The sequence below is a fragment of the Rhinoraja longicauda genome, chromosome 14 (genome assembly GCF_053455715.1).
Source record: "Rhinoraja longicauda isolate Sanriku21f chromosome 14, sRhiLon1.1, whole genome shotgun sequence".
Lineage (NCBI taxonomy): Eukaryota > Metazoa > Chordata > Chondrichthyes > Rajiformes > Arhynchobatidae > Rhinoraja > Rhinoraja longicauda.
In genome coordinates, this window is record NC_135966.1 from 24,787,520 (window position 1) to 24,801,313 (window position 13,794).

General features: G+C 42.0%; 1 protein-coding gene across 1 annotated transcript; it reads left to right on the forward strand.

The window, feature by feature from the left end:
* The first annotated feature begins 7,218 nt into the window (after window positions 1-7,218).
* drd1a (dopamine receptor D1a) lies at window positions 7,219-11,684 on the forward strand. The gene is made up of 2 exons (XM_078411594.1): window positions 7,219-7,692; window positions 8,310-11,684. Exon 2 carries the CDS (start codon window positions 8,563-8,565, stop codon window positions 9,895-9,897), a length of 1,335 nt encoding a protein of 444 aa, XP_078267720.1. The 5' UTR covers window positions 7,219-7,692; window positions 8,310-8,562; the 3' UTR covers window positions 9,898-11,684.
* The last annotated feature ends 2,110 nt before the right edge of the window (window positions 11,685-13,794 follow it).

Here is a 13,794-nt window from a genome sequence, read left to right on the forward strand (position 1 = left end):
CTTGGTTATATCGGATAGTAGTCAGCCATTCCCCCCCCCCAACCCCCCCACATGGTCCATTATAACCAGGGTGTACTGCACTTGTAACAATAAATGCTGCAGATGCTGAAAGTCTAAAATTTAAAAAAAGAATATGCTGGAAATATTCAGCAGGTTTGGCTGAATCTGGGAAGAGAAACAATTAACACTTCAGGTCAAAGAGCTTTTGTCAGAACCTTTGTCTACAACCTGAAATGTTAACTCTGTTTCTCTTCTTTTGGACACAGCCTCATCTGTAGATTATATTAGTGATTGGTGATCGAAGGTAGACACAAAATGCTGGAGTAATTCAGCGGGTCAGGCAGCATCTCGGGGGAGAGGAATGGGTGACGTTTCGAGTCGAGACCCTTTTTCAGACTGAAGAAGGGTCTCGACCCGAAACGTCACCCATTCCTTCTCTCCCGAGATGCTGCCTGACCCGCTGAGTTACTCCAACATTTTGTGTCTACCTTCGATTTCAACCAGCATTTGCATATTTTTTCCCGAGTGATTGGTGAATTCACTTTGTTCTTTATTCAGATAATGCAATACTCCCTACAGGGAAACTTAAATGTTGTTTCCATTTTAGAGCTGCAATGAAATTATATGATTCAAACTCCCTTTGTATAGTTGCATAGTGATGATCAGGAAAATATTCCTATGGATGGAGCTTCACTTCAGGCAACATAAGAAAAATAAATAAGAGTAGGCCACTGAGCCTCTTGAGCCCACTCTGCCTTTCAATATTATGTCTGATTGTTTAATGGTGCCATGTTCTTGCACTAAACCATATCTCTTGATTCCTTTAATATTTCACATATTTTGACAACAGTCTTAAATATAATCAGTGACTGAGCCTCCATAACTGTTCGAGTGGGCAAATTCCAAAGATTCACCATTCTCTGGTTGAAAAGAGATTCTTCTCATCTCTATCCTGAATATCTGACCCTTTGAGATTGTGTCCTGCACACACTGGCCAGGGGAAGTCTTGCATCCACAATGCCAAGCCTCATATAAATTATATATAGTTCAATGAGATCACCTCTTCTTCTTATTTACCCAAGAGAGTACATGTCTAGAATACTTAATGTCTCCTCAGATGATGAAGGCACCATCCTAGTAATCACTGGTAAACTTTCACTATATCCTCTCCAGCTCAAGTCTATCTTTTCATTGATGCAAAATCAGATCTAATTCCAGATGCAGTCTTTATTTGCACTGTATATCAGTGGAGCAAAATGTCTCTTGCCTTCGACACAAATCCTCTTGCAATAAGGATTAAGGTTCTCTTTACTTCAATTAACTTGACAAACATAAGTATTAACTTTTAGTGTTGTGTTTACAATTATGCCCAGGTTCCCATGAATATCAACATTTTTTCAGTCACTCATCACTTAAGAAATGCTCTGTTTAAAAAAAAATTCAATCGAAATGGATGCTCACATTTTTCCACAGTACATTCCATTTGCCTATTGACTTAGTCTATCTCTTATCCCATGAAACCTGTCACCACTCTCTAACCAACACCCAATCCCCCAGCCCCCGGACTCCTGGTGAGCAGGCCCAACTCACCCGTCACGGTCAGATGACGGAGGAGGACTCACTCCACAAGGCGCGGAGCAAGTCGCTTTTTTGTCCCCTGACATCTCACATCTCGGCAGCCCCTCCACGCAGGGTCCCCCTTTGTTCTCGACAGCCCCCAAGATGAAAATGTCAAATACTAGAGGGCATAAGTTTAAGATGAGAGGAAGAACATTTAAAGGAGTTTTACGAGGGAGATTTTTCTATACAGGGAATGCCAGGAGCATGTTGCCAGGGGAAGTGCTGGAAGCAGATACAATGGCAATATTTACGAGGTATGCAGACAGACATGAACAGACAGGGAATGGAGAGATATAAACCATGTGGAGGCAGATGTACAGTTTAAATTGGCATCATGGTTGGCACAGACATTATGAGGGGGAAGGGCCTCTTTCTGTCCTATACTCTATGTAATCGAAAAATTGAGAGGAGAATAACAACACCAGTGTAGTTTATTTATAGAAAATTAAAAGGAATATTTTGAATGTAAAGGATAACAAAAAATATTATTTTGAGAATATTCTTTATGAAACATTAAAATAACAATCTTTATCGGCTTTTCTCTAAATTTGCTGTGAATGCTTAGCTTAGTTTTAGTTTAATTTAGTTTATTGTCACATGTACCGAGGTACAGAGAAGAGCTGTTTTGTTATGTGCTGACCAGTCAGCTGAGTGATGACATACAGTATGATTACAATTAAGCTATCCATAATGTACAGATATAGGATAATTTGTTGCAATGGAAATTGCCCAAGCACCTTCATTTTTCAAAATTGTAACTTAGTTTATTTTTAGTTTAGTTTAGAGATAGAGCGCGGAATCAGGCTCTTTGGCCCACCAAGTCTGCGCCGACCAGCGATCCCCACACATTAACACTATCCTACACACACTAGGGACAATTTACACATACACCAAGCCAATCAACCTACAAATCTGTATGTCTTTGGAGTGTGGGAGGAAACCGAAGATCTCGGAGAAAACCCACATGGTCATGGGGAGAACGTTCAAACTCTGTACAGATAGCACCTGTAGTCGGGATCGAACTCGGGTCTCCGGCGCTGCATGCGCTGTAAGGCAGCAACTTTACTGCTGTGCTACCGTGCCGCAGGAGTTTATCTCTCCTGTTGTCATTCAAGTGAACATATACTGGTCACGATTAATGTTCTTTGCACAGTGGGTACGCAAAGCTTTGCAGAGCATTAAATAATGCCAAGGAAAAGTTAATCTTAACCTGAACATCTAGTTTTTTCAAACATAAATATGAATAAAGCTCAGTAGTCCATTTATTATAGAATTCAATAATTATGAACAATTTAATTTTCAACAATAGCTTAACACATATTTGAGTCAATTTACTTTTCCCTCTCAAATATTTGAATTTGAATTTGAATTTGAATACGCTTCCTGCACAGATTTTAATGTTTAGCACCTGGCTCTATTTGCACCTTCTCCTTTTAGCCTGTGGTATGAAAATGGTGAGGCTGGTAATGTTGAGGGAACAACATCTGTTGCAAGAGTCAATTGCTTTCAGTGGCTTAGTGCCAAAACCTTCAACTCAATTACATCCACTACTGATTTGACCCAATAGCACTATTTCCCAATATCATTCTCAATTTGTGGCTGTAATCTACAAAAAAAAATTAGATCAGCTAACCTAATAATGGTAAATCTAAACATGCACACTTCACAAACAGTATTGGTGATGATGTCGACTAACATATGATATCACCATCAATATCAACATTGAAACTTATGATGTAAAGTAGATCAGCCGAAAATGCTGGTGATTTGAAGTTACATTATTTCTCTCCACTTGTCTTGGTGCCACTGCAGTGCTGCACAAACACATACCCTGTCTACATCTCAAAAAGATTCATAGTACTGTGTTGGAGAATAATTTCCACTGATATTCGCAATGCAAATTTGTTGTCTCAGCAGGCAGACTGGGACTGGGAGATCAGATTAACCAAGTGCAAGTACAGCAAATTCAGTTGCAAAAGATGGCTGCAGTAGAAAGTTAAGTAAGGCTTTCTATTTGATTTCATTAAGTTAGTTTAAATGCTTTAATTGATTTTAAGCATCAAAAACATTAAATAACATTCAATTTAGATAGTAGATTTGGCAGATGAGGAGCCTGGGAATGGGACCTTACTGGCACTGAGAGTTGTTTTGTCAGCACAGTGGGCACACGCTGGGAGAGGCCCTGAACTGTCCTTGGCCTTAGCAATGAACTAGTAATTAATTGCAGTAGAGGACTGCACACCATTCTTCATGGTTGAAGAATCAGCAGATTCAGGATGTGGGTGACTGGTCATTTCAGGACTTAATATCCCACAACGCCTGTTCCACAATGATACCAATGCTTCGTTATATTTTAACGAGAGAAAACTGAGCAGGTATGACATCAGACCATAATTTTAAACACAAACAAGCAAACGTTTCAAGGTTGGCTGTTCTGCCTCTTTCCTCAGTTATTCCAGTGCTCTCATCTTATCCTCCACCTCCTGTCAACCAATTTTACTGAAAGACAGCTGCTCAGTGCCTTTTGCACCTGCTCATGACTTTCCCTATCTTTCCATAGACTTGTATCCTATCTTCCAGCACAGTGAAAGTCCTGTGCTCATTTTCAGATGCTTCCACAGAATTCCTCCACAGTATCTGAAATCTCTTCCAGCCTTATTTTCACAATGGCATCCTTCAGTCCCTTGACAGTGGCTCTTTGTGTGCCTACTTACTCACCACTCCTTCACCGGAGTCTGGAGAAGCGTCTCGACCTGAAACGTCACCCATTCCTTCAATCCAGAGATGCTGCCTAACCTGCTGAGTTACTCCAGCATTTTGTGATACCTTCGATTTGTACCAGCATCTGCAGTTATTTTCCTACACCACTCCTTCATTGTCTCTATTCTAATCTTTGAAACTTATCCTCTTAAATCCTTTTCTTTTCATACTTCTGACTAGATTTTAACAATCATACTGAAAAACCTAATGCAAAAAATTAAACTGCATGGACTGAAAATATGAAATAAGAAATAATATTGGTAATGCTCAGCAGGTCAGGCTGCCTTTCTAGAGAAATAAATTCAATGTTTCATCTGAACGTGATTCTGATCTACTGAGTGTATCCAGTATTCTCTTTTTTGTACTAAAACCTCACATTTTATTCAGTCATTAGTCATACAGCGTGGAAACATGCCCTTCAGCCCAACTTGCCCACACCAATCAACATGTCCCATCTACACTAGTCCCACCTGCCTGCATGTGGTCCATGTCCCTCTAAACCGGTCCTATCCATGTACCTGTTTAATTGTTTCTTAAACGTTGCGATAGTCCCTGCTTCAACTACCTCCTCTGGCAGCTTGTTCCTGAAACCCAACACCCTTTGTGTACTATCGCAATATTTAAGAAGCTTTTGGATAGGTACATGGATAGGATAGGTTTAGATGGATATGAGCCAAATGCAGGCAGGTGGGAGTAGTGTAGATGGGGCATGTTGGTTGGCGTGGGCAAGTTGGGCTGAAGGACCTGCTTCCACGCTGTATGACTCAATGACTCTAAGACGTGTTTTCCATAAAATTAACTTCAGTTTTCTCGGGGCATTTAATTTTGGGCATCAAATGCCAGTCTTGCCACTTATGCAAACATTAAGCACCAATGCCAAACTCATTTAAATGCAAAAAATACACAGCTGCTGCATTTTTCATGGCCATATTATCAATCCCATTTCCAGTAATATTCTGTACATATTAAAAGATTGTTGAGAGGAAAAAGATAACCTCCAAACTTAAAGGGCAAGGAAATTTGCTAAGTTTTCTCTTGGAAACTGGTAGAATTAATAGAATTAATTTAAAAAATGTTTTAAAAAAGGAAAAAAAAAAAGTCTTTGTTTTACTTAATATGAGTTAGTATTATTTTCTGAAGAGAGATGTTGATTGAACTAAAAGATACATGGACCCACGAGTCCACGCCCACCATTGATCACCCGTTCACACTTTGGCATCCACACGAGGGACAGTTTACAGAGGCCAATTAATCTACAAACACACACGTCTTTTGCATTGGGAGAAAACCGGAGCACTCTGAGGAAATCCATGCGGCCGTGCAAACTCCACATTCGCAGCAATCGAAGTCAGGATCGAACGGAGACTCTGGCGCTGCGAGGCAGGTTCTTTAAAAAGATCAATCCTTTTGGTCCAAAATAAAACAGAACTTTGTAGTGAAGTACCATAACCATGTTCATTTTGCCACGTCCGTTTATGTTACCATTATCAGTGTTTGTTGGCGGATATCGTTCATTTCGAAAGCCTTTAACTAGAATCAGGTAAATGAGCTGTGTCATCAGCGTTTAAAATCTGTCAAATGAGCCGAGAATTTTGGCAGCTAATTTCCAGCCCCCTGGAAATCACAAGTTTAATCATAAGGTTTAATCATAAAATTGTCAATATATATGCGTTACGTCCTTATAGCTTTATAAATAATATAGGGCTGAACGCATTGTGGCGCGTTTTTCAAATATTACTTTAAGGCGAATGGGTCTTGCATTTCTATTATTGTATTCGTGTAGTCCTGTGTTAACTTTGCTTTTAAAAAAAAAATAATAATAATAGCGAGTAACGCTCTACAAAACAGCATTGTAAAATAATTAAATAACTTTATTTAACATACCAAATAAAATGAAAGCTGTTATTACAATGCACAGGACGGTCCGGGCTGTCTCGCATCTTTTACTGCAAACGGAATGGAATATAAACAGCTCTGTCTCCACCAGCCCCTGGAATGGGACAGATAATTCGAGCAGAATTTCCTTAAAGGAAGGTGTATATGGTGTTCATAAAAAAAGAACATGACAAATATATTTCATTAATCAGAAATGCATGACAATTGTGTATAGTAGAAACACTTGGCCAGTTCGCGTGAAACATATAAGATTCCAAATCAGAACTGTTCGTGAAAGGACAGCTCTTTAATTACAGGGGTTGCTTGCAGAACGAACTGAACGCGAAAGACGCATGAAGTTCAGAAGGGTACTTTGTTTCTCATTTTACAGATGTCGCCTGACCTGCTGGTTTTATTAAAGGTGGCTCGAAATTGATACACTGTTGCAGGGCCGACGGCATATATTAAACATGGTACGAAGAATCCACCCGAAAGCTATTTCTAGCAAAATTGAAAACATGCTCTCCAGCTGCAGATAACCAATATAGAAACATTTCATGTTATATTTGTCATTTCCTCTCATCACCGTTTGTTTGAGCCAAATAAATCGAATTCTCCGAACTTTGCTAAGACTTTGCGATCGTCGAGGTCTACCACCCATACGGCTCGGAGTATTTGCTAAAATTGCAAAGCCGATGCCCTGCTGATGACCGACGGGGTCAGTTTACTGAACCTCCTGCAACCTCTTACAGCCAACAAACATCAGTCAATGGCCATCTGCGGCTCCCAATAGGAATGCCACTCGCGCCTCCCAGAAAGTTGTCCATAAACCGCTTGATGGCGCAAGAAGATCACGTCCAGTAATCCGAGGTTTAGGATAATTCATTAACGACGGAACTCGAGAAAGAGATAAGAGGTCGCAAGCGCTACTACGAGTCGCTACATTTTGTGAATGACGACACATGCACCAAAGCCGCAGATTTAAATGCGATGAGGATTTTTGGTGTCAAAGTAGCTGGCTGCCTAGTGCTTCTCGACGTAATTGCAGAATGTTATTGGGAGCTGAATTGTTGGCGACATGGACGTGAAAATCGCGACGACCGTGTGTTTTCGCTTTAAAACGAGTTGGTAACGTTCGTAATACTTGGTCGACAACGACCCTCTCATAAAGACAAGGCAGAGAAGAGTGCTGGGTCGTTTCTCAATAGGTTGAAGTGCATCGCTTCGAAAATTTCCTTCCTTTGCAAACACAGCCGAGGAAAACATCTGCGGGTGGATCAAACGCACATTGTACCGTTCAAAGGCGCGCTGTCCGGATGGTGAGATGAGAGGACCAGACCGTGGGATTAACCGAAGCCTGGCATTCCCCACAAACTACTTCTGTTGAGAACACTTGCGGCATAAACTTGCCGAAGATAGGGGAATGGTAGACATAGAGTGAGTATTCTATTGAAACACAGTGCAAGCAGCTTAATTGTAGAACAATATTTTCAGATCGTTGGAATTCTCTTCCACATAAGATCGTTGACATGAAATATTAACCCTTGCTTTCCCTTCTACACAGACGCTGTCCGACCTCCTGTGTGTTCAGGGCATTCATTGTCTGTTTTTATCTCATTATAGCAGTTGCTGACTGTAAACTTGACCTAGCAGCGCTCACAGCTGTATTGCGACTCGAAGCGGATTATACTATGATCCGGTCGAAATTCATGCCATTTTGTGGTTATTTGCCGGCTACATTTTATTTTTTGATCCCTTTAAGTTTCTAAGGAAAGTGGAGTGAATGGCAGGACGCGGGGTTTGTGGACTTTTCACGCTGGAGACGAGGCGAGGGAAATCTAGACTGGATAAGTTCCGAGAGAAAATCTCGTACAGTCGCTGTAAATTAGATTTACACGCTCGGTGGGATACAAGAGAAGAGACATAAACATGGACGGTCACACGGGAGCAGTGTGATCGTCTGTCTATACAATGTATGCGCGCTTTATTTTCTGCAGTGTTTTGTACTATTGCACTGGGGAACTGTACAATATTCACAGTTACTTTCCCCCCAGGACGCTAACCAGGGAAGAAATATTCCTCTGCGACACCATTCTGGATATTAAGACAAAACGAAACCCGGATAAAATACGTTGACTGAGTGTGGACCAAGCAACCGTGGGGATGGTGTGAAGAAGGTAGGTCTTTGTGTTGGAAGTGTGAAAGGACATATTCGCCGTGGTCGCACTTTTGTCAGGTTGGTTGCTGGAACCAGGCACAGTGTGGAGTCGAGGGGGGATAAATGAGGGACCTCCCCTCTCTGGAGCTATGAGGCTGAACACGACCACCATGGACGAGGGCGTGAAAGACGCCGAGAAGGACTCCTCGTTCCGTGTGTTCACGGGCTGTTTCCTCTCCTTGCTGATACTCTCCACGCTGCTGGGGAACACTCTGGTCTGCGTGGCCGTCATCAGGTATCGCCACCTCCGATCGAAAGTCACCAATTTCTTCGTGATCTCATTGGCCGTGTCCGACCTGTTGGTTGCCGTTTTGGTGATGCCATGGAAGGCAGTGAGCGAGATCGCGGGGTTTTGGCCCTTTGGTTCATTCTGCAACATCTGGGTGGCCTTTGATATAATGTGCTCCACGGCATCTATTCTCAACCTGTGCATCATTAGCGTGGACAGATACTGGGCTATCTCAAGCCCTTTCCGCTACGAGCGCAAAATGACACCTAACGTGGCTTTTGTGATGATCAGTGTGGCTTGGACCCTCTCGGTCCTCATCTCCTTTATACCAGTACAATTGAATTGGCACAAGGCTAAACCCACCACCGTATGGGACTACAACAGTTCCCACCATCCAGGGGACAACTGTGACTCCAGCCTGAACAGGACCTATGCCATCTCTTCGTCCCTGATCAGTTTTTACATCCCAGTGGCCATCATGATCGTCACCTACACCAGGATCTACCGGATCGCCCAGAAACAGATCCGGCGCATCTCTGCGCTGGAGAGGGCAGCCTTGCACGCCAAGAACTGCCAGAGCAACAGGAGTAGCGGCAGCAACGCGGACATGCAGCAGCCAGAGAGCTCCTTCAAGATGTCCTTCAAGCGAGAGACCAAAGTTCTCAAGACCCTGTCGGTCATCATGGGGGTGTTCGTGTGCTGCTGGCTGCCATTCTTTATCCTCAATTGCATCGTGCCCTTTTGTGAGACACAAGCCCATCCCAACAGCACGGCAGCGCCCTTGCCCTGCGTCAGTGGCAGCACTTTCGATGTGTTTGTCTGGTTCGGCTGGGCCAACTCCTCCCTCAACCCCATCATCTACGCCTTCAACGCGGACTTCCGCAAGGCTTTCTCCAACCTGTTGGGCTGCGACACCTTCTGTAACAGCGACACGGTGGAGACGGTCACCATCCACAATGGTGTCTCCGCCTACAACCCCGGAGGCTCCCTGGAGAAAGTGGAGAACTGCGTCTACCTGATTCCCCATTCGGTGCCGTGCCCTCAGGAGAACCCAGCGGATCCCAACCGCTGCATCAAGCTTTCCCCAGTCTCCCAACACGGGGCCGTCAGCCTCCTGTCCATCAATGGGGACTGTGAGACTGACGTGTCGCTGGAAAAAATCATCCCCATCACCCAAAACGGCCAACACACCTGACGGTTTGTGGACTAAGACCAGAAATGTGTGCTTTTTAATTCAAGAAGCAAAATACATGCGAGCTGGTATCAAACTTAATAAACGTGGCTCACGGCACCCATAAATTTCAATGCACTGCTTATTGTAGCTACTTGAAACAAGTTATATTTAACAGGATCGTCGTCCCCCCCCACCCCACCCCAGATTCAGTGATGAGGATTGAACGAAATTAGATGTGGCAATTGTCTTCTGAATACCATTTCTTCTCAACAGACGATTATCCTTTAGAGCAATTGGCCATTGAGGGGTTGAGATGACTTATTTAGTGCTGTGGTCACAACACGCCAGCCACATGTTACAGTGCTGTCCAGTACGTTTGAATAGAGTTCAGGCGATGCCACTCACTGTGGAGTAGGGCTTGTCTGTGGGCACAGATAGGATTATAAACAACTGAAGCCTTTAACTGGGTTTCTGTTAAGGTCCTATGCCCTTGATGAGACAAAGTTTCCACACTTGTTATTTCCTTTATATTCAGACGTACATGCAATCAGACCACTTTAATTGGAAGATTAATGATACATAAACATAAATCAGAGATACAATTTAGTTAACAAAATCCAACTTTTATACTTAAGATTGAGATATGTTTATTATTTGGTTTAGCTGGCTTCTCCCTCACACTTTACTGATAACAGAATATCTCGTCGTACAGAAAAGACATTCAAATAGTACTGGTACTATGACGTTGATGCGAGAAAGGCTTACGATGGTACTTATTTCCAAAGTTTTAAAACACTGTTTTCAAAATGTAAGTATTTATTAACCGATAGAACGTTGTTGTACAACTCATGATGGTAAATGTGAGGACATAGCTAGTGTATAGATTTCCCACCCGCAAAAAAAATCCCTTACTTCTGACTTATCAAGGCACGGCTGGATTGTGTTGTCAGACTGTAAAGACCATTCCCCCCGTTTGTTGAGAAGTAAACTAACCACATCTTTATGTGACGTGGACTTTGTGCTCATTCCTATATCAAGATGTTGTCACACCAGTTCCAAGCATCTATTTGATATCTGGTGATCGTTTATATATATATATGGTATATGGTATATATTATCAAAATGCTTTTAGTTGCCCTTCAGTCTATTTTCTCAATCATCGCCCTTTCCAAAATTAATATCTCTACCTCTCGCCTTTGTTTCCTGTATTACTATATCGAGGCAAACAAATAATATACTACGTGGAAATTGTTAATTGTGTGCTGTTTAGTAGGGTACTGTGCACACGTATGGAAGCTTGGAACTGCATCATGTATGATTTATTTGCTTACCTCAAAACTAGCTCTTTAAACAAAAGGTTACTCCGTGCCTGTGTCATGCTAACCTGAATTTGCAATCGCCAAGCACCCTGTTAATCCAAGAAACATAGATTAGAAGCTCAAAAGCCAAACGCACGACAAATTCATGTTTTCTGATTATCGAGACTATTTCACGAGAGGGCTGAGCAATTCAGATAATGAAAGCGAATGTACAACAGAATGTGGTGCAATGTTCAATTCGACAACTGACAGCGATACCGATCGTGTGTACTGTTAAAAGGAGAATGTCTTGGAATTTGTTCCTACTTAAGCACGGTGGAATTATTGGTGCTGGAAATGTATAAGCTTTTGTGGCTATTGCTGAAAGATACAGTCCTGTTGTATAGGTCTGACACGTTAGCATTTTAATACTCATTGCCAGTAAACAAAAAATACTTTAAAACATCTGGTGTATGTAATGGGTATCTGTCATTGAAATAAGCAGAAATTATTTTCCTACCACTTAACTCTAGCTTCTCTACAGGTGGCAGCTAAGCTTTGGAAAATTAACTCCACAGACTCCACCAGATACATACATTATCAACACTGAGCTACTCAATGCTACAGTTTTTCGCCATCAGTCTACAAATAATTTACTAGACAGGTTGTCAAAATTAACTGCAGTATTACAAAAAACCCAGCCGAGTCATCATTGTAAAATTGACTTAATTCATGATTTATGTTACCTCTACCAAAACATTTACTTGAATGTTCCAAAAACTTGTGTAAATACTTCCGAAATGTCACCAGAAAGATTATAACGTGTATAAATATTTTTGAAGGAAATTTGGCCATCCATGCAATTTTACACCTCATCTTGAGATTATGTTGGCATTTGTGAGGCAGACCTGCCTGCGTGCGATAACCACCTATGTCGTGTTTGCGCAGAAATCAACCAGAACCAGAACCACTGTATCCAAGGAGAACATGAGGCTCCCGTTCATACTTTTCTCACCTGACGTTCATAAACATTCCCATTCCAGTTGAGCAAAAACAAAACGCCGCAGTTGCTGCTAGCTTGAAACAGAATGAATATCTCAGGCTGATGATCGTTTGGTAGAGTTGTAGATTTAACCACCTTGAAGTAAGTGAAGAGGCAGGTAAAATTGATGGTAATGCAATAGAGGTGGTGCAGAAAGAGCATAGTAAAATCGGTGTTAGCATGCTATCAGCAATGGGGAAATGACTCTAAGAATGATGGTGCAATCAAAACTTAGTGCCCTGTCATAAATTTAAAAAAAAGTCCAGAGGAAGTGCTTGTGGCAGAGCAGAACCACTGTCAGCAAGATGGTCTGACAAAATGGGAGCACAGATCATGATTTGAAATCTTTTTGCAAGGTGTGAGCTTGGAAGGTTGTGAAATGCATAACCCAAAACACAAAGAGGAAGTGCTGATTCTCACACTCAGGCTGAAGTAATTTATTTCCCACTGCACTTTTTGTTCTGTTCTCACCAGTCCAACCATAACATTGTCATTGAAGATAGGCACAACATGCTGAAGTAACTCAGTGGGTCAGGCAGTATCTCTGGAGAAAAGGAATAGAAAAAGGATCTATTCCTTTTCTCTAGAGATGCTGCCTGACCCACTGAGTTACTCCAGCATTATGTATCTATCTTCGGTGTAAACCACCATCTACAGTTTCTTTGTACATATAACATTGTCATTAACAGGCTGTAAAGGGAAGTGATCTTGCTTTTTACACTAACCGCTACCTTGAATACATACTCTTTGATCCCCCCCCCCTTTAATCAGATCACAATGCTGCCAACAAGCAATCGACAAACATTTTCCTGCCTTTAACCTTATATTTTGGAAATATCTTGCTTATAACATCCAATCTTATAATCTTTCAATCACCCACAACTTTCCTCTTGAACCTTCTCAAGATCCACAAACAGAAATACTCTTATACTGTAAATTCACCATTTCACCAATCTCATGTCATATGAAACTTATTTCAGCTAACAGTATCTATTTATTTCTCCTCTTTAGTTTAGTTTAGAGGTACAGTGCAGGAACAGGCACTTTGGCCCACCGAGTCCGCGCCGACCAGCGATCCCTGTACACTACCACTATCCTACAAACTACGGACAATTTACAAATTTTACTGAAACCAAATTAACCTACTAACCTGTATGTCTTTGGAGTGTGGGATGAAACCGGAGCACCTGGGGAAAACCAACCCGGTCACAGCGAGAACGTACGAACTCCGTACAGACAGCACCTGTAGATAGGATCGAACCCGGGTCTCTGGTGTGGTAAGGCAGCTGTGCCACCATGCAGCCCTTCTTGCCTGTCACCTCTGTTCAAGAACCCACTACCATACTCACTGGGTGTTGAAACATATCCCATTTTTTCATTCTGTTTTCCCTTCACCTTGGTGTTCAGTCGCCATAGATTGCATCCCATACTTTTGCATTTTCAACCAGTCTGCACTCACCTCCTAATTATCTCCTTTGACACCACACGTGTCCTCCAAATAAAAAGTGTTGCTCCAGCACCCTATATGGATCTCTAGCTTTCTCTTTTTACAGAATATATGGAACTGATATTGGTGAT